General features: G+C 34.8%; 1 protein-coding gene across 3 annotated transcripts; it reads left to right on the top strand.

Annotated features, from left to right (window-relative positions):
* The first annotated feature begins 4,342 nt into the window (after positions 1 to 4,342).
* LOC120077844 (partner of Y14 and mago) lies at positions 4,343 to 20,949 on the top strand. Of its 3 annotated transcripts, none has more exons than XM_039031911.1 (8): positions 4,343 to 4,503; positions 4,594 to 4,647; positions 6,615 to 6,686; positions 8,341 to 8,394; positions 13,013 to 13,222; positions 14,549 to 14,665; positions 18,865 to 19,098; positions 20,496 to 20,949. In XM_039031911.1, the coding sequence occupies exons 5-8, from the start codon at positions 13,028 to 13,030 to the stop codon at positions 20,640 to 20,642; spliced, it is 693 nt and encodes a 230-aa protein (XP_038887839.1). In that variant the 5' UTR covers positions 4,343 to 4,503; positions 4,594 to 4,647; positions 6,615 to 6,686; positions 8,341 to 8,394; positions 13,013 to 13,027; the 3' UTR covers positions 20,643 to 20,949. The 3 variants fall into 3 exon arrangements, with proteins under 3 accessions (XP_038887839.1, XP_038887840.1, XP_038887841.1); XM_039031912.1 differs by having other exon boundaries at positions 13,010 to 13,222; XM_039031913.1 differs by having other exon boundaries at positions 4,594 to 4,658.
* The last annotated feature ends 483 nt before the right edge of the window (positions 20,950 to 21,432 follow it).

Raw genomic sequence — 21,432 nt, 5'->3', positions numbered from 1 at the left:
ATTATCATCTCCAATTCCTCTTTTGTGACTTATTATTGTAGATTTGTGAAAGCAATTAAGAATTTATTTTGTGCATGTACAGGTTGATTACCTTGGTTTTAGGGACATGTCGTTTTTAACTTTTTGACCGACATTCTTTGAACTCGATCTCAGCTCAGATTAGCCCGACATTCAAAAAGAAAAAGTCGTTGAGGTTCGTTGTTCTTTGAACTTGATCTTAGCTCAGATCTGTTCCAATCTTTGACCTCTGGGTCAGATTCATTTCATCTTTGATTTCCTTATTGCTTTCCATTCTTTGCATTTTTTCTTTTTATCTTGAAATCATTTGCTAAACTAGGTTAGTTTTCATTTGTAGATCTATAAAGTGTCAACACAAAATTGGGGTTTGTAGAAATTAGAATAGCTACCAGGTGGAGGCTTTGTAGGTGGATTTGGGGCATTCGGTAGTCAGCAAGGAAGTGGTGGTTTCTTTGCTTTTGGTGTTGCCGCTGGTGGAGTTGGAGGAGCTGGAAAACCTCCTGAGCTTTTCACTCAGATTAGAAAGTAGTTTCATGTTGACTATCGATAGGCAGATGGTAGAATGTATTTTCTAAATTAATAATTAATTAATTTTAATTAAAATTTAATTAAAGGAAATTAGTTGGTGGTTATTCCAACTAACAGGAGAGGTTTTCCTCTATAAATGCAAAGTTATGGTAGAAAAGTTTTTTTCATTAGGAAAATCTCTCCCTCCTAACTCCTAAAAGGAATTCTCTCAATTTTTGCTGTGAAAAGAGTTTTCTCTATAAATATCTCTACATGAACACAAATTCCCTTTATTTTCAAAAAGTCGACTCCCACAAACTGGTCCTTGTCAAAAGAATAGTTGGAAAGATCCAATGGTAGTGTCTAGAGTTTGTTCAAGGGAGATGTGTTACGGATTTTTTTTTGAAGACCGGGAGAATATTTGAAAAGTGTCTTCAAATGTAAATTTCTTCTCCCCTCTAATTTCGGCTTAACATACTACATATTGATGTATGTTTCTTCTTTTTTGTGTTGTCATTTTAAAACAAAATCGAAGCATAGCAATCATTCACTTCCACCATGGGATTCAATCCCTTCAGATCCATCATTCTCTTAACCAACAATGGTAAATGCAAGAGGAACAATCTTAGAATTATCATCAAGAGTGCAGGCAGATAATAATGTCCCCATAATTTTGTTCTTCATAGTGGCATAATCAACTAACATAATAGAAAAACAGTAATTCCATGCATCTATAAAAGCATTATAGGCCATGAGTAATACTTAAATCTACCTTCATCATCGATTCTTGTGCTCTATATGTTTTTGTAAGGAATAAACATTTTTAGTGAATATTGTGGCAACTTAAACCCGTATGTCTCATTAATTAAACTGAACATTGAAAAAAAAAGTACCAGGATTTTTTTTTTCAATTAGTTCATATGAGAATGATGACAAAAGAGCATATGGGGACTCAGGGGTACCTTTAATATTATTGAGAGTAATCTCACGACCTCTCCAAGCCTCGTCATAACATACATTTACACCATGATATCTTCTTATATAGCTAACGATCACAAAGACGACATGACACATTGTCATTCATTTTAAAAAAAGACTTTGTACACTTAGCAAGAATTTAGGATGTTGCTTGCCTATAACTATCTTTAACAATGTCGACAACACATGGATGGATATTCATGAATTTTCGAACCATCCACACCTCACTTTTCCTATATACCAATGCATGTAGATACCAACCACGAGGTGAATCCTTGCAATGAATATCAAATGACGTACAATTTTACCTAGTGGTAGTAAGTTTAAAACTATTGTTAAGAGCAAGCAAATAAATCACTTTCTTCAATACAAATTTGCTCTAAAAAAAAGTGAACCTTCTTTAATAAAAATACTAGATTGACAGGATTTAAAATATTGGAAATCAATAATTTCAATATTTCGATCAAACTGTTGGGGAGAATAATCTGTTCCTTGCTAACTCATTATTCAAATACAATGTATTTTCAGAAGCACCAGAAGATATGTGGTCAACCACTACACGTAAATCATTTTGGGGTAGTCTGATAAAACTGACATTAGCTACAAAACATCTTTATCTTCAACAACCTGAATAAGATTTGAATTATTGGAATCATCTTGGTACATTGTCAATCGAGATATAGACAGATTGCCAAAAGGAAAAAGCTTACCTTGGATATATTCAACAAACTGTTGGAAGGACGAGTTTGATGGAATATAAACCTCAAGAGCTCGAAAATTATGATAGTGTGAACTTTCATCCCATCTACCATCGAAAAGAAGTTTAACTCATTGTAAACTCATAGCAAAAATAGCAAGATAGCAAAATTGACTAACATGAACTCTTGTTGAGATATTGATAAAACAAAATGTATATAAAAATGTTTAAATCGATATACTAATAATATAATAATATGTATGTGATACGTGATAAAAAAATTTGAAAAATCCGAAATTTAAAAAAAAAAACACACACATAATTTGATGAGAACATGTATAAAATAATGAGCAAAAATTAGGTCGGAATTAAATATGGTAACGAAAATTTAAAATAATAAAACTTATTAAGATAATGTAAATTTTGAAAATTTACAATAAATTAAAAATTAAACCGAGAGAGAAAAATAAGAGATTGAATCCATTCTAAGAGTGGTTATACAAATCTAATATGATTAAAAACTACCAATCCGAAATTCAAATGGGTGAAAAATTGGCCACTTTTTTTTTACAAATTATTTAGTTTAGAATCTTATAAATGATGCTTACCCATTGACATTATATTTCTAATTCAGCTATATTCACACTATAGCAATTACACTGTACTTAACATTTCTAATGGATGACTACATATAAAAAAGAACTTAAGTGAGTGGCACACATTTTGCAAAAAATCTTATTTCCAGATTTTACTATAAATCCAAGTGAATCATCCAATTTTGTTGTTCTATCCAAATTTCTTTCCTAGTTTTTAGGGCTAACTAGATAAATAGCAAAATTTAAGTTTTCATTTGGATAAATAGCAAAAACTTTTTAAAATTGTAAAAATAGCAAAACGGATTATAAAATTAGAAAATAATAATTAACAATTGTCAAAACTACCCCACATGGAATTCTAAAGGTGTGAAAGAAATAAACTGCTTTTTTCAATACAAACTTGCTCCTAAAAAGTAAACCAAGTCTAGTGGGAATATAAGATCGAAAGGAATCAAAATTTTGGAAATCAACGATTTCAATGTTACCCTCAGGAGATTGGGAAGCATGATCAATGTTTGCTAATTCATTATTCAAATGCAATGTATTTCCAGTGATCAGGCAACAGATGAGACATGGTCAACCACTACATATAAATCAATCTGGGGACTTTGATAAAACTGACATCAACCACAAAAGTTGGCATAACCAATTTGGTACATTGTCAAATGAAATATAGTTAACTCAACGGAGGGAAATTTTTACCTTGCATATATTCCAAAAATGGTTGGAATGATGAATTTGATAGAATATACGCATCAAAATTTTGAAAATCATGATAGTGAGAATTCTCTTCTCATCGACCATCAAAGAGGAGTCTAATGTGTTGTAAAGCCATAGCAAAAATAGTAGCTTGTTAAAAAACCATAATAAAATCTAAATTGATGAACACTTTGTATGAGTAACAAAAGTTATGACCATTTTTTTTGAAGTGATATATTTTTTCCAAATCATTAAAATAATAGCAAAAACAGTATATAAAACTAATTTATTAAGAATATGAGAAATATACAGCTAATTTATTAAAAAATGTATATAAAAAGTTATAAAAACCATTCAAAGATTTGAATAAAATCGAATACGTATAAAGTAATGAAAAACCATTCAAGATTTAAATAAAATATATGGATAAAATAAAAGTTAATAATATATGAATATTTAAAATATAATTTAGTTGAAAAATATGAATTTTTAATTAAGGTGAAATTAATTCGAAAAGTGGTTAAACAAAATCTAATATAATAATAAAATATGAAGGTTATGTTAATTACATGTCCAAAATTAGGACGAGAATTTTTCTTGTGGCCATGTACATATGACGTGAGTTGTCATAAATCTTGTTTCCTATTTTTTAAAACGAAATCTTAAATTTTATCATATTCTCCCATTCCCCTAGTTTTTAACCCCCAATTGACTCAACCAATTGGTTTAATTTTGTTTGGGCTCTTTGGTCTTATTAAATCGAAGTAGGGAGAAATTGGGCTAAAGATGACTAAAAGCTCGGTGTTTGACCTAGTCAACTAGGTTTTTTTTAAAAAAGGTAATTGATGTTTTTTCTGTTCAGCCGCCAGAACCCCCGTGCGTCTCTCTCCCGCACAGTACTCTCTCTCTTCCAGCCATCCCTCTCTCGCCCCAGTCTCGTCCTTCTTCACGCACGCTAGCGCCGCCGCAACCTCCTCACCGGACGACGACTGCCGCCGAACGCCGTCGGTAAGTCCTCCGTTTCTTCCATTCGTTCTCTCTCTCTCTAACGTTGTTCTCTCTCACTTCTCTTCCTCACAAATCCTCGTCGCCTGCCAGGTAGCACCACCATCGCACGTCTCCGGTCGCCGCCGCCGCCGATTTTGGTTGTGGGTAAGAGTTCTGTAAGTTTTGGGTTTTTTTTGTTTGGGATGATTCTTGAATACCCACACACACTACAACAAATAACCCATTTTATAGCATTTTTAATAAATTGCTATAGAAATCCCGAAAAGAAATGCGTGATAGTCTGTTTTCTTTTAAGTTGCTGCTCAAAAGTTGCACTTCCAACACTTTCCCCCTTTTCTCTTTTACATTTTTCAGACTCCTGCTATGTCTCTCTCTCAATTTTGTGTCCCTCCCCCTACATTGTCCTTCTCTCAAGCCCTAAGTCTCTTTGTCTCTCTGCCCATGACCGCCCCAAGCTTCACACTAGCAACCACCGGCAACGACAACTCCACCTGTTACATAGTGAGTCTGAGAACGTTGCAGGTGGGGCTGCGATTTAAAATGTAAAAGGGGTAAGTGCCACATTTTGGGTATGAATTGTGATTGGAGAAGCTCAGTAGATGGATGGGCATGATTCGTTGTGAAGTTCGATCCTTTCCTTCCTCCTACCTTGGCCTTACTAGGGAAGATGGTTAGACCTGTGGAAGAAAGGTTTTTTCTCCCAGGTTGGTAGCCTTATCCTAATCAGAACGGTGTTGAGTGGAATTTCCAGTTCGGTTTCCCGAGTATTGAGAAGCTTATGAGAGACTTTCTTTGGGCACAGGTGGAGGAAGGGAAAGGGTCTCATCTGGTTAACTAGGAAGTTGTGGGGGAGACATGTGAACTAGATGGTTGGATATGGGAAATTTAAGGTTATGCAATAAAGCTCTGTTGGCTAAAATTAAATGGCTTTGGCACTTTGCCGTTGGGCTCAAATCCTTGTGGCGTAGGATTATTATAAGCATCGCCCCCACCCCTTTGAATGGGTGGCAAAGGGTGTTAAAGGGATGCACCAGAATCTTTGGAAAGATACTTCATTGATCTCCCTTCTTTCTCTCATCATGTTCATTGTGTTGTGGGGGAAGGTAAGGAAATGTGGTTCTTGGAAGATCAGTGGGTGGGGGATAGACTCCTCTCCTTTGCGTTTCATTGGTTATATCATTTATCTTTGCTTAAATATCATCTAGTGACCAGTCTTTGATTTCTTGGTCTGGTCTGGAGAGCTTTGTGACATTTTCCTTTGTTTTCCGATGTCGGTTGTCCAATAGGGAAACAAAGGAGATTGCCTCTCTTTTTTCTCTACTTATCGGAAGGCGGAGGAAGACTTGGATCATCTTTTTTTGGGACTTGACATTTGCGAGATTTCTGGAACTACTTCTTTCAAGAGTTTAATTTTGAGTTAGCTCGCTTAAGGGATGTTCATGCAATGATTAGGGAGTTCCTCCTCCATCTACCTTTTAGAGAGGAAGGTTGTTTCTTGTGGTTTGCCAGGGTGTTTGCTTTGTTGTGGGATCTTTGAGGGGAGAGGAATAATAGAATGTTTAAACGTGTGGATAGGGACCCTAGTGAGGTTTGGTACTTGGCGAGGTTCCAAGTTTCTCTTTGGGCTTCGGTTCTGAAGACTTTCTATAATTATTGTTTAGGCAACATCTTATTTAGTTGGAAACCATTTCGCTAGTGAATTTTTTGTGGACTTTGTTTTTTGTATGCCCTTGTATTCTTTCATTTTTGTCAATGAAAGCATTTGTTTCCGTAAAAAGGTAAATATATTGTTGAATAAGAGTCCAGTATTTCTTTGGGAGGCTATTTTTGGTACACTATACACCAAATCTAATCTTACTTTGTCTCTACTTTTGTGCATCACCTAATTTCTCTCTTCTCTTGGATTTCTTTTCATTTTTCACGGTCAATTGGTGCCCTAATTTTTCTCTAAATTTTTAAAAGATTTTTCAAGTATTACTTTGTTTTTCATACTCCACTCATTTAATCATTATTGGGGAAAAAGTTCTCTCGTTATTTTCATCGTTCACGATTTCTTCAATTTAGGGTATGAGGTTGTTAGTTTGACCCATGCAATTTGGTGAACTGTGCAGGTATCAAAGAAGAGGGGTTTTTGAAACTGATTGCTGAAATACAGTTATCAATCATGGTCAATTGGGTTTAAGGTATATGTTCTTATTACTGTTGGTTACATGGGAAGAATTAATGGAAAAAGATTGTTTTTAAGAAAATAAACTTTGTATGGGTACCTCATAAACCCTTGCAATCTTTGGGTTGGTAAATAATTGTTTCCTCTAATAGTTGCTTAAATGGAATGTTAGAATATCCTTTCAGTATATGTTTTGAAATTGTATATTATTTGAATGTGGTCTTCTCTTGAGATTATACTGATTGGTTGAACATTTTTATTTAAATTCTTTATTCTATGATTATTTAAATAGAGAAATTTTGTTTGGTGCTTTATCTGTAGGAGGTTTTTTTATGAGCTGGAAAGTAAAACAAAACAACGAGAAATTAAACTTAGTCATGATTTTAGCTAGAAAGACCAAAAGATGGAGCTTTTGGAAAAGGTTCTCTTGATTTTGTGAATACAGAGTTAGATTTGATGTTGAGGTTTAATTCTATAAAGTTTGTTGTATTCTGTTAGATGTTTATATTTCAAACAAAATGTTGGATGTACTTATGTTTGAGATTCATGATTTTTATTAACTTTCGCTTAAACTATACTTAACGATTAGATTTTAGACACACAAAAGCTCTCATATTTCTTAATCGAAAATGCAATTTTTTGTAACGCTTTTGAATCAAATAAGCTTGTAAGCTTTAATGATGAGTTATCTAAGAGAGTTTAGAAAATGAATCAACGTAAACTTCCAGTTTGGTTAAATGTTATGAGTCTTAGTTGAGAGACATAACATTGCAAAATATGTAAAAAGTCCTCAAATATTTAATCGTTCAACATAAAACTGATTCCTTTTATGTATATTTTGGAAAAAAGGGATTGTAGAGTTGAATAAGAGTCTAAAGCAAGAGTGTAACAAGAAGAATCACTTTATTAGATAAGTGCTTCAAACTAGCTGATGATTTGAACAATTGAGTGTTGTATGAAATTGAAGTATGAGTTTTCCCCTTTTAAATTCTATTTTTATTAGTTGTTTGATTAAAATTGGTAAGCAAGCAAGAAAGGATAGGGTTCAAGAGCTTTTTCGATGAAGCAAAGTAGTATGATACTGGTTTGAATTGATATAGAATATAGCTTTTGAGCTCACTTTTCTCAAATTGCAAAGCTAGTAATTAACTTCTTTCATGTTTCAATTATAGATAGTACCGTTTTGTAATTTGTATGGCAAAATATTCTATAAATTCTCTCTTACTTGTTTTTAGATGCTTTATGAATAAAATGAAGTAACGAGTAGCAACATTGAAAACCTTAATTGTTCTACACCATCACCTTGCAGTTATTTGAAGTTCAAGGGATAGTTTGATTTCAGCTTTAAATATTCAAAGTGTAGGAGTGAAAATTTAAAATATTCTATGGGTGTGTACTATGTGATTATCATGCTCATGAAGCTTTCTTGAATGTGGTGTTGAAAACAATCAAAGTCATCTCACTTGTTATCTATGTGTAAAGTCAAGCCCTTATACTTGTCATAATGAAAGATGATTTTTGAGCTATCTTCAAATATACATTTCCTATATATTTCTTTTGATTAGTGATATCTAAGCACTAAAACAAGCATTACCTTTCATATCATAAATAATTTTTCCGTCCATAAATTTCTAATTTGAATTTTGATGATGGTTCCCTTTACTTTCCAGAATTGCTGAATGGGAAGACCCATAGGAAGAAGCCTTGGCTCGCTACTGAGGAATGTATGTGTGTTCTTTCTTTGCATATATATCCTTAAGCTTTTGCAGTTTTGCTTTCTATTTTTTTGATTTATCAAATCTAGAAGAATGAGAGAGAGGCTTTTTTTAAATTTTTTTTTTTTTTTAAATGGCTTGATTCTTTTTACTTTTTATTTTTTAAAAAAGAAATGTAGTTTCAATTTTTTTGTTCGGTAAGGTCATTTGGGGGTTTCCATATTTTTGTTAGGTCTTGTTTCTACTTATAGTCTACTTTACTGAAGTTTGTTGTTAGCCAAGTAGATATTAGCTATTTTAGATTATCACTTTATCGCATCTTATCTTTCTTAGGTACATCAATTAAATTATCTCTTATCCAGAAAAAATCTTATCTTTTTAGGTTATGCATAGTGTCTGGTGTAAACTAAAACTCTAATTTTGAATCAATATCAATTCTCTCCCAAATGAGGGAGAGATGTGTTTTATTTATAGGAAAATTGATTACAAGTAAGGCTGAATAACAACTAACTAACAAGTAACTAACTATTCACTAACTAACTTTTATTCTAACTCCCCCACATTTATTCTCAGTACACCAGTGTCCCTAGCAAAAACTATGGCAAATTTTTTACGAAGATGGTATGTTAGTACAGAATTAGGATATATGTGTGTGTGTATATATTTGGATTTCTTTGTGTTATTACAGAAAAAGGGAAGTGAGTTGAAGGTCATGAAGGTCTAGAAATTGAATAGAAGGTTTGAACATGCCTATGGTTGCTTTTATTTTTTTATTTTTTTATTTTTTAATAGAAACAACTACTTTCATTGAGAAAATACAAGAGCATACCAAAAAACAAGCCCACGAAAGGGCTTCCAACTAAGTAGTATGTTACCTAGGGAATAATTAAAAAAAAAAAAGCTTTGAAATTGAGCAAAACATGAAACTTCACTAAGGACCAAATTTCACTAAGGTCCTCCAAACCTCTCACCTCAAGTATCCCACAACAAAACACACACCCTGGAAAACCCCAAAAACCGGCCGTCCTCTCTAAAAGGTGGATGAAGGAAGAACTCCCCTATCATCGCACGATTGTCCCTCTGGCTGGCAATCTGAATATCAAACTCCTGCAAGAAGCATATCCACATGGAACTCGCATACCAAAGTAGGTGAACAAAGTCTTCCCCTGTCTTCCGACAGAGAATACAATAGAAAGGGCCTTTTAACGAGGCCATCTTCCTAGTAAGCCTATCCAAGATGTTCACTCGACCTAACAAGACTTGCCAGGTAAAGAACTTGATTTTCTTTATATCTTTGTCATCCAAACCACATCAAAGACCGACTCACTAGGAGAGGGATCCAAAAGCAATATGAAGAAAGACTTACAAGAGAAGCCATTAGAAGAATTGGGCTTCTAGACATGAACTTCCCTCCTCCCCTCCCTAAAAACACATTCATCCAGCAAAGAAAGAAGGGAAAAAATCTCCGCAGTCTCCCTATTGGATAAATGACGATGAAAACCAAAGGAAAAAGACAGAGCTACCTGACTAGAAGCTAACCTTTTACGTATCTTCTTAGAAATGGAATCCCAGAAGGACACGACTCTCAGGTTACCCCCTAATGGATGGCAAAGGTAACTGGTAGGAAAGGAACCCACCTCGCAACCGACCACACTAACCCATCTATGAAGCTTATCCTGATCACAATTAATACCCAAAATTTGGCACTTACTCTTGTTAATTTGAAGCCTAGACATCGCCTAAAAAAACCCCACCATGTGCATAAAGATGAGGAAGGAATCCTCATTACCAGAATAGAACATCATCGTGTCGTCAGCAAACTGAAGATGAGACAGGGCAACCTCATTAGAACCAACTTTGAAAGGCTCAACAATGTTTCCTTCCACTCCCCATAAGATAAGTTGACTTAAGACATCTGCCACAATTAAGAACAAGAAGGGGGACAGAGGTCTCCTTGTCTTTAGTCTTTGTAAGCCTGAATCGATCCCTTTGGGGTTCCATTAATGAGAATAGAGTACGTTCCTAACACAACCCCAAATCCACATCCTCCATTTATACCCAAAACCTATCTTCTCCAACAATTTGTCCAAAAAATCCCAGTCGACATGATCATAAGCCTTCTTGAAATTGAGTTTGAGGATTATGCCTTCCTTTTTTTTTTATCTCTATAGTCCTCAATGGCTTCATGGGCTATAAGAGATTGGACAAAAATTTGCCTCCCAGCTAAAGGAGAAGTCGAAGGGAGCACTTTCCTAAGGCGATTAGCAAGAACCTTAGCCAAAATCTTATAGATACTCGTTTGAGACTAATAGGCCTGAACTCCTTCACCTTATTGACATTTTCTTCTTTAGGGATAAGACACACAAAAGTTTTCACCATCGAACGATTCAAGATGCCTCTCTCAAAGAACTCTTTTTAGACACTGTCCAACTCACCCTTAACTGAATCTCAATTATCTTGGAAAAAGGCCATATAGAAGTCATACGAACCTGGGGATTTATTCCTGTCTCAACCAAAAACCACCCTCCTAGTTTCCTCCAAAGTGAAATGGACCACCAGGTCCTCATCCTGCCTAGATGAGATGGGACACCAATCAATGTCGCTCATAAACGGTTCGGTTCCGACACACGGGTTATAAAGAATGAACAAAGTCGATAGGACCTCTTCCTCAACCTCTTTGTATCATTTCTAGTGTGTTCCCCTTTCTCCAAAATCAAAGGGCCTATACTATTCTTATTCCTTCTTCTACTAGTCGGGCTATGGAAAGAGGAAGTGTAGCAATCCCCTTCCTTAGCCCATTTGACTTTAGCCTTTTGACCCCTAGTAAATGATTCTTTTCGAAGAAAATGCTTATGCTTTTTGTTGATATCGTTAGGAAGTGTAGAAATCCCCTTCCTTGGCCCATTTGACTTTAGCCTTTTGACCTCTAGTGAATTATTCGTTTCGAAGAAAATGCCTATGCTTTTTGTTGATATCGTGATATAAATGTCTACATTGTTATTGTTATGGGTTCACCTTCCATAAGGCCTTTAATAGATCTAAGAAACTCCCAATACAAATATATTCAGTAGGGGAAAATATGTTCAATAGCCCAAGATGACTACGTTTGTTGCAAAGCATGAGACAAAATACTAAAAGTGATAAGACTCTTGCCTTCACATCCAAAGCCATGATTTTGATGAGGACTCATGGTAAAGTAGAGCTGGTGTCAAAGCTTTGTAACTAAGTCCAAAAATTCATAGTATCTGTAATATTTTGTCAGTTCTGTAATTAACAACTTAAAATTTAAGAACTTTATTAAGGTAGATGTAATTTTAGTAAGCATCTTTTAGTTGCAAATATTCCAGATACAAAATACTATGGAACCTTGGGAAACTGTAGGAACTTTCACACAAAGTTGCAGTCTTATGTTAGGATTCTTCTACCTGCAAACTGGAAATCCCAACCAACACACAAATTCCAGCAAAGAACATAGCAACAACCTCTGCTCTTATATATTTATAAGCTGATCGATATTCTATTACAACTAAAAGAAAGAACAATCAGCGACGAGATAAAAATAATAAGCAACTAAAGGATAGATTTCTCAGCTCATTCAAGAGGGTTGAGCATTCCTCTCCAAGAAAGTTCTTCTTCTTCACAAAACATTTCATAACCTTCATTGGTTCCCCTAAACCCTTCTTAACCCCTCAACGGAACCTCCATCTGATTCCAACTTGTGGTCCCCTCCTCTATTCCAGCCATACTCCAACCACACTTCATGTCCCACTAATGGTTTGCCCCACTTGGAATTCCTTTCTTACCCCTCCTCTTGTAAGTATGATTTATGAATAATTGGATGCCTTACATCTTATTATGGCAACTAACAAAGTATAGAGAAAATGAAGATAATTGTTTATGTAGGTGGGATGTAAAGGAGTCTCAAGTTCTCAAAAGTAGGAGTTAAGACCTTCACAAAGCTATTGTGTAGTTGTTTGTGTTATGAGAGTTCACAAAGCTATAAATATTTTTCTTTGACGTTTCTTCTCTTTTCTTATAACTCAAGGACACAGTTGTACAACCTATAGAACAGATCCTATTCAAGTAAGGTTGTTGTTTCTTCTCCTTTCCTTTAAATTTCCTTCTCTATTTACTTGTGAAATTATGATTTTCCAAGCTCCATGTGCGCTGCGATCTGGACTCCAAGCTTTTGTTTATGGAATATTGCATTTTTGGATATTGAGCAAGCTGTAGAAAGAACATACCTTCACGTTTGGAATCGAACAATGTAACCAACTAAGAGAAGGAATAATGGAGACTTTGCAAAGAGAGTAAAAGTGAAATGAATCCCTAAATGGAAAAATGGCTAAATGTTGAGTAAGTAAAAGGAAGAATTTTTAACCCAGGGGTAAAAAAGAATTGCATTCCTAAAAATAAGGGAAAATAACTTCTTAGGATTTGGGAAGCATGCCCTTTTTATAAAGTTTTTGGTTTAATGTTTGTTTGTTTTTTTGCTTTAATGAGTCATTTGCCTTGAATATTATAATTTTTTCACTGTTGGACACCACTTGCTCCAGTTTGGAGTAATCGACATCATATGGCTGAAGAAATCTTTTGAATCTGAAATTGAATTTTGGCAATATAGCAGTTAATTGCCTTCTAGATGATGGGGAGCAGTGATGGAGGAGGAGAAGATCTGGTGAAGCAAATGACGGAGCTAAGTAAAACCCTAAAAGAAGGAGAAAGGATTCTAGCACCAACGAGGCGGCCTGATGGTACTCTTCGAAAACCCATTCGGATTAGGGCTGGCTATGTTCCGCAGGAAGAAGTTGCCATTTACCAGTCTAAAGGGGCGCTGGTATGTATGCCACATGCGTATTATCTTATTTCCATCTCTTTGTACTGCACTTTGTTGTGTTTCTTTTGCTTTTCCCTTTCATATTGAGATATAGTTTGCTTTCCCTTTATTATGTTGTTTGTACTAGGAAAATGAAATCATCCTTTGAGTTGCTTTTGTGTTAATGTGACATGGCTACTATCTAAATCACTATATTTTCCTTCGGTGTGTTGTAAAGGACAAAGCAAAGGACGGAGCAGAGTGAAATACAATAGCCCACAACATTAAGTGATCATTTCATTTGATGAAGCACACAATAGAAAAATAAAATGTGTGTACATGATGGAAAAGTCCAGTGAAAATAATGAGATAATGGAAGTGGAAGCCCTTTTTTAAAGAAAATATTACCTCACACGTGGGTTGGAGGAATTGAGCCTATGATCTCTTAGAGAAAGTAGAGTTTGACTTAAATGTTGAGCTATCGCTGATACTGGTGTAATAAGTGCCTTTTTAAGAATTTGATAAAGGATATAGCATTTTTATGCTGAAAATTTCTTATTTTTTTATGGAAAGGAAATATGATGATTGTACATGCCTCTTGTGATTCAATATTACTCATGTCTATAATCACATCTCTTGAGCTGCCTCTTGTTGATCAGGTACCCTCGATAGGAGGCCTATACATCATCCAGGACTTATTGAAGTCCTTGCATCATCCACAATTTGACATACAAACAATGTGTTGAAATGAAGCGAAGCACCCTCATTGGGCTTAGTGCCTAGGTTGCTCTATAAATCATTGATTTTCTTTGCTTAAGTTTAGTCTTTAGGGTGTGCTTTTTTGTGGGGTCTTTGTGGGAGAGAAACAGTAGAACCTTTAGAGGAGTTGAGAGGGACTCTAACGACATATGGTCCCTTATTACGTTTAAGGTTTCTCTTAGGACGTCGTATCATTTCCTTTTTTTTTTTTTTTTTTTTTTTTTTTTTTTTTTTTTTGTGAATACTTGTTAGGTCTCATTCTTCTTGATTAGAGCATTTTTCTCTATTTGGGCTACCTTTTTTGGGTTTATTAATTTTTTTGGATGCTCTTGTCAACATCTTTATGGGCCAAAAATTTTTCTCCTGTAAAATGATGAAGATTAGCTTATACAATTCTAATCATATCTCGCTTGAGTAAGGAAACAAAAGAAAAAATTTATTATATGTTCTGGAAAACTGATGATTTGAGTGAAAGGCAGCGACTTCATTCTATTATTTTTCTGCTAGAAGTTTAATTCCTATGTTAGTGTTCCCTACAAGTCATCTTTGTGGCATTCATGGGGCTTCTTTTGTTTCTGTGGAATACAGTGGAAAAAGGAGATGTCATCCCACGATGGACCTCCTGGTTATGATCCTCCAACAGATGTAAAATCAAAGACCAAGTCAGCTAAGCGGAATGAGAGAAAGAAAGAGAAGCGACTGCAGGTTTGTCTTCCCCTTTGTTGGGATGGATAGGCTATGTTTCTGATGGCAGTTCAAATATTGTGAGAATTTATTTGAAGAGCTCAATAGGAGTTCATTTTGGTTTATTTTCCCTGGGTAATATGGTCAACTGATATGATGCCTATCATCCAAATGAATTTATTTATGATTCCTAAATGGTGAGGAAAATAACTCAAATTTATAGTGCCGATTTTATGCTTATTTAAAGTGTCCTGAGGGTAGAAAAGGTTTTTCATCTTTACTCTATTTTCTTTTCCCCCATGCAATGAAGTATGAGTCTGGTAGGTGATGTTTTCAACTTTAACCGAGGATTCAGCTTGTAAGCTTGAGCCATAGGTCTTTGTGCCTAGAACTTGCACTAATCTGTACAAACATTAATTGATTTTATCTCTTGCCGACTCTTAGAATCTCAGGTGTGTGAGTCATTAAATAGTCAGAAGATGAAACTCATTCAAAGCACATGGCTGCGATGACTAGATTCAAGTAAGCTGTGGCAATTTCTAGGAAGAGTTTCTTTCCAGAAATACTGAGTGGAGTTGGTCCTATATTGTCTAAAAGTTCTATAATTTAATTTTAGACCTACATTCTAATTTGTGATGGTTTTCAACAACTAGGTTTTTCTAAGTTTTCCCGTGAAGATTTTTTTGGGGAGAACCATATATTGAAGGTTGGCATTAGTGTCCTTTCTGTTATTTCCATGCAGTTATAAATTATAATACAATATATATATTTATATGTGGAAAAGGAAACAGAACTTTTTATAAAATGAAATGAGACTAATGCTAAAAATTACATTAGCCTTTAAGAGGAGAGAAACTGAGAAAAACAAAAGAAAACAATACTATTGATATACAAAGAATAGAATACATCAAAAAGCAAACACTTAAAACCTACCAAATCAGTTCCAGAAAAGAAACCAAAGCTAAAAAACACATAAACTTTAAAGCCAAAGCCAATTGAAGACCATTGAGCAGACGAGGAAGGAAGTTCTTTAAGACAAAAGAGAAGATCAAACCACAAAGCAAACCAACTTTTAAACTGTTGCTTCCAAGCTTGCAACTACTAAGAAAAACACAACTTCTTAAGGGCAAAATGGTAAGGCTTAGTCGAAAAACCACGAGAATTCCACAATAATAGTTTAGTTCCTGGACCAAGCCACAAGCTACACTTTAACGGAAGGAGAATGAGGTGAAATTGACATCATTTGCAAACCACATTTTTCAGTCAAAGCAAAGAATTTGACAGGAATTATGGGTGACTTTTTTGCTTGAACATTTTCACCATTTTGAAACAAGGTGTCAAATCGTTTGGAAAGGAAACCTCTGAATTCTCCTTAACAAAATTATCTTCTGCTTAAGAGTCCATAATATCTTCGCTGCTTACACTAACAGCTAAATCTCCATCAGAATCATTACTAGAAGATTGTCTTTAGGAGGTGGATGACTATAAACTTATTTAACAAAAGAAATATTTGTTTTGGGATATTAATGACTGATTGGCTGAAATTCAAACCAGGAGAAAAAGGATGTAGATTGTGAACCTGGCTGTGAATCTTCTATTAGGAGACATGTACAAGATTCCTTCAGAGCATCTGAATTGAACAGAAGATCTTTCAATCTTCTCTTTACTTCCCTTTAAGTCAACAGTCAATGGAGTGTGAACAGAGATTTCCAAAGAACAATTAAGACTCTCGATGGGTACTGGATCTGCCTCATTCAGAGCTGAAACAAAATTAGTATCCTTGTCTGATGGTATGGGAACACCATCTTCAATAAAATCAGATACCTCATACACATCTTCATCTTGCTTAACTTCAATCAATCTTGCAATATCCAAAGAAATTTTGAGGACCTAGCAGAGAAATATCACCTAAGCTAAGGTGAAATTACCATTACCATTAGACTGATCTTTAACTTCAATTTCAGCGGGGAGAAATCCACACAAATTTCTTTTAACTTCTATACAGGCTTTAGAGCAATCCAAGAAATTCAGTGTTGAGAAGAAATACTAACCAAACCCCAAGGTTTTCTTCGATGGCTTCAAATGCAGGACATGTCCAACGACCTCCATAGTTCACAATAAACGTCAGATGAGAATGTACATTGTATGACCAATTTTATACTAAATGTAAGGAACCAATGTCCCTCCATTTTCTATTGAAGTCCATATCAGCAAAACTATCTTCGAGTTTTATCAATGCCTTATCAGTTATGAAAGGATTGATTAGAACTTCAAACTGAAAATAATCTTCCAAAAGGAGACGAATATCCTTCCAAGAATAGTGGACACCTTCAAATCATCTAGGAAAGTTGGAGCTAAAGACTCACCAACTCTAAACCGAGGGGAGGACATCAAACATGATTCCGCTTTGCCCAAAAAATCTGTAATCGTCTCCTAGAAAACTATCCAACCTATCTTCAAGAAACCAGTTGGAACATGCGACTTTTCTTACCATGAGTAGAGGCCAAATAACCCATTCAAACTGAACAATTTAAACTTAGCCAAACGAATGAATCTAAAGTTGTATTGATCTTTCTTGGAGAACACATGAACCGGATCTTGTAACATCTCAACTAAGGATAGTTCATACCAGCGGAAATAAGAGATTGAAAGGTAAGGTCTCGTTTGATAACTATTTGGTTTTTGGTTTTTGGTTTTTTGTTTTTGAAAATTAAGCCTGTAAATACTCCTTTCATCTCTAAATTTATTGCTTTATTATTTACTTTTACCAGTGTTTCAAAAACCAAGCTAAATTTTCAAAACAAAAAAAAGTAGGTTTTAAAAAGTAGTTTTTGTTTTTAGAATTGGGCTAAGAATTCAACTCTTATATTTAAGAAAGATGCAAATCATGGTAAGAAATTGAGAGGGAATGGGCTTAATTTTCAAAAACCAAAAACGAAAAACGAAATGGTTAATAAATGGGACCTAAATCTTCTGAATTTTACTTGAAATCTCAATAGGAAACATGTTCTTCTCACACCTAATCCAGAAATAAGAGTTTCGAAAACAACTCATTGCCTCCCATGGGTACAAAGTCATCTTGCTAAATGTGGCAGTAAGTGAGTTTTGCCACAGACATCTTGAAATTGTGGATTTTGCTGCTCTTATGGAAGTTCTCTCCGGGGCTATGGTAAGTGATGGGTTTGATTCTAGATTTTGGAGTTTGGAGGCCTCATGTTCATTCTCGGTGAAATCCCTCTCTTGCGAATTAAGGTCTTTTTCTCCTTTATCGAAGGGGATTTACTTGGCGTTATGGCAATCAGGAAGTCCCTTTGCGAGTTTCCATTTTATCTTGAATTTTATTGAACAGTAGCCTCAAAACAGTTGATTCTTCAGAAAAAATTAGCTAATTCCTGCCTTCAGCCCTCAATCTGTTTCCTCTGTTGATTAAGTGTGGAAAGCTTCAACCATGTTCCTTTTGCTTGCCTTTCTATCAATAGTGACGGTGCAATCTCCTTAATTTCTTCAGGTTACCGTGGTTTTTTGACTCCAATATTAAAAACAATTTACTTCAATTGCTTGAGGGTTTTTCCTTTACAGTGAGGCCACGGCTAATTTGGATTGATGCCGTGAAATCCCTTGTATCAAGCTTGTGGTTGGAAAGAAATTTGATCATCTTTGAGAAGAAGTTCTGCTCTAGTTCAGATGAAGCTTGCCTCAATGCTTCACTTTGGTGCTCTCTTACTACATCCTTTACTGGCTACTCTTCTTAGGACATCAATCTTAACCCACCAGCCTTTTTAACTCCTACTTAGTTTGGCTTTTGGTTGATCATTTTTTATGTTGCTTCTTTTTCAGCTTATGGAACTTATTATAATTATGTTCTGTTTGATGGTTTGTTTCTTGTTTCTTTTTTCTCTCCTCTGTGGAGTTCTGTAGTATCTATTTAGCATTAATCTCTTTTTTCATTTCGTCAATAGGTTAAAATAAAAGAAAAAAGAAAAAACCCATATCAATACTTAGAAAGATAGTTTATATGCATATTTGGATTTAACCATATGCAACTTAACTTTGTTATTTTCAGAAAGGCTATCTTAAATAAAAAATTTCATGGGTTGAGTTTATTTTTTTATATTCTTCATTTTTGCATTGGTTCGGACTTGACCATGCTTTAGAGTTTACAGATAACCGTTTATTTATTTTCTAACAAACAGCTGTGTCTTTTCCTCACTTATCTGCAGGCTGCTCATGAAAAGGATAAAGTCTTGGAACAAGTGGTTGTTGGAGAGAACACTGAAGCAAAGGAATCATATGTAGATAATAGGCTGGAACCTGTCCAGTCATTAAGTTCCCAGATGAATGAACTTGCTGTTTCTACAAATCCGAAAATTGAGAGCCTTTCTTCCGAGCCAATTGATGATCCACAGTTTCCTTCCAATGACCTCGATAAGAAAATTAGAGCAATTAAAAAGAAGGTGAAGACAAATTTGCGTTGGTAGAATATTACAAATCATCTTTGCTTCAAAGTCTCATGAAAATTTGTCAATCCATTGCAGGCAAATATGTCTTTTATTTAAATTATATTCAAAGTTTAAATATCTTGATTTCCTTATGAAGTAAAAACCATAGTTTTCATCACACAATACTGATTCTAGAACTAAAGGGAAAACCATTGGACACGACCCGTATCAATCTCTTTGAACAACTTTTTTCTCATTGGTACCCTTGCTGGTTTTGCATATTGGCTGGAGTAGATATTAAAGTTTCTCTCTTCTGCTCTTCTTGCTTTGTAATCTTTCTTAGCCCATCTGTTCCCTAAAAACTGCTGAATGGATATTTTCCTCTTTTTGCACCTCTTTCTTCATGGTTCTTGGTGATCTCTTATAGCCCTCTCATAACAATTGTTCAATTGTTTTATAACAGCATACCTTAAATCAGGCCTGCCACTGGAATTTTCTGTTCATCTCCCTGAAATCCATCTCATACTCTCCCGTATAAATCCTAGTCATGCTTCAACCTCATACAAAAAGTTCTCTGTCTACTTTCCTCTTGCAATTTCCAGCTTCAAAAATTGAAGAGGTGGACACATGAGTCCGCTACGAGTGATTGATTTCCAAAGTCCAATGTTTGAGTAGTCTTGCAATTCTATCTCATCTCTTCCTAGCTGTATTAGCTCTAGTATTACAGAAGAATACTACAGTTGGAATATAACATGCCAAAGAGTTTCGGGCCCAGATAGTTATTACAGATGATTCTGGTGGTGGTTTGTTTTTGGAGATGCAGAAGTTGACCTTTTGCTATGTCGTTGAATGAAAAGCTCTCCTTTAAAAGAAAAGTGCTTCCTCTAAAGCACAATATATTAGAATTGACAAAGTTTCTTTTGTTTATGTAATAAAAAACCATGAAAAATCTGAAGTTCTTTTAAACTTTAAGGATGACTGCATTCCAACATTTTCACAGAGCCTAATGGATCTTCCTCCCAGTCTCGGCATATGTAGGAAAACATCTAGTGGTAGGATTCAAAAGCCTACAATGTTCTTTGTCCTGTTCGCTCTTCATAAACTTATCTGGCCAGTGAGGAGTATACTTTATGCAAGTATAACTTGTTCAAGAAATTCATTTATTCTTGCAATATAAGTACTCAGTGCCAATACTGATAAGTTTTTGACAGATCAAATATAACAATAACAATCTGAGCTAGCATATTCTTACCCAACTGATTATGCGAACATCTTTTAGTGAATTATTGGTTGCTTTGTTGACGGCTGAAGATTTGAGTTTTTTTCTTGACATTTGCAAGTTTACTTTAGTCTGTCTATGCATTACAACATCCTTGATTTTCCTTGCCTCGTTCTCTTGTTTGGATTTGCAGATTCGAATTGCAGAAGCTCAGTTGCAAAAGACACCACTGCATGATATGAAGCCAGAGCAGTCGAACAAGTTATCGAAACTCGAAACTTGGCGCTCTGAACTAACCCTTTTAGAAGAAGAAAGGCTAAAACTAAATTCTTCGTCGTGAATGACTGCATATTGCATTATCACTTTATTTATGCTTTATGATGAGGGGGAAAAAAAAAAGAAGAAACCAGGGATTGCTGCAACAAAATCATTTCGATTTCCACTTTTGAAAATCTAATCACCTGTAAAACCCTACTCTTTTTTAATGTGGTGTGTGTAATTGCATTTCATTCAACTGGTTTTAGCAACCGCTTGAATTGTAGATAGTTTTGAAGACATTGATTTTCTTTTGCTTCAACATGAGTTATTTATGTGATTTCGAATCATAATGATCAATGGATATTTTAGCTTATCAAAGTCTTTTTTTTCTTTTTTTCTTTACATTTTTTTTTTTGAAGAACAAATGAATTTTACTTTTGAACTATAGGCCGGAAATTTGAGTTTCTGTTGTCTTGTTATACTGAAATGTTGATGTTGACAAGAATTTTATTAAAAATGTTGTAAATCATGAAAATTGATGGAGGTCATGCAAATTAATAAGATGTAAACAATACTTTAGCTTATCATTCCTGGTTGCTTTATTCAGTTTAATGTTGCTATCTGTAACAGAGTAGATCACACATGCATCAACCCATTTAATAATCTTTTGTTTGACTGGTTGATTCCTTGAATGTTAAGGATTGTCTCATCATTTTTGTGCCTTACAAGGGATTGCAATAGAAAACAATTATCTTGGTCAATAATGATAGTTGACATTATAATAGAGTTTTATTTTCTCTCAAAAAGACCTTTCAAATGAGGTGATAGTAGTGTATGTTGAATTATGGATGGTTGAATAGGCAAATCTTCTG

Source organism: Benincasa hispida, chromosome 5 (genome assembly GCF_009727055.1).
Source record: "Benincasa hispida cultivar B227 chromosome 5, ASM972705v1, whole genome shotgun sequence".
NCBI classification, from domain to species: domain Eukaryota; kingdom Viridiplantae; phylum Streptophyta; class Magnoliopsida; order Cucurbitales; family Cucurbitaceae; genus Benincasa; species Benincasa hispida.
Note: the sequence above shows the minus strand (reverse complement) of the source record. Positions and strands in the feature narration are given on the sequence as shown.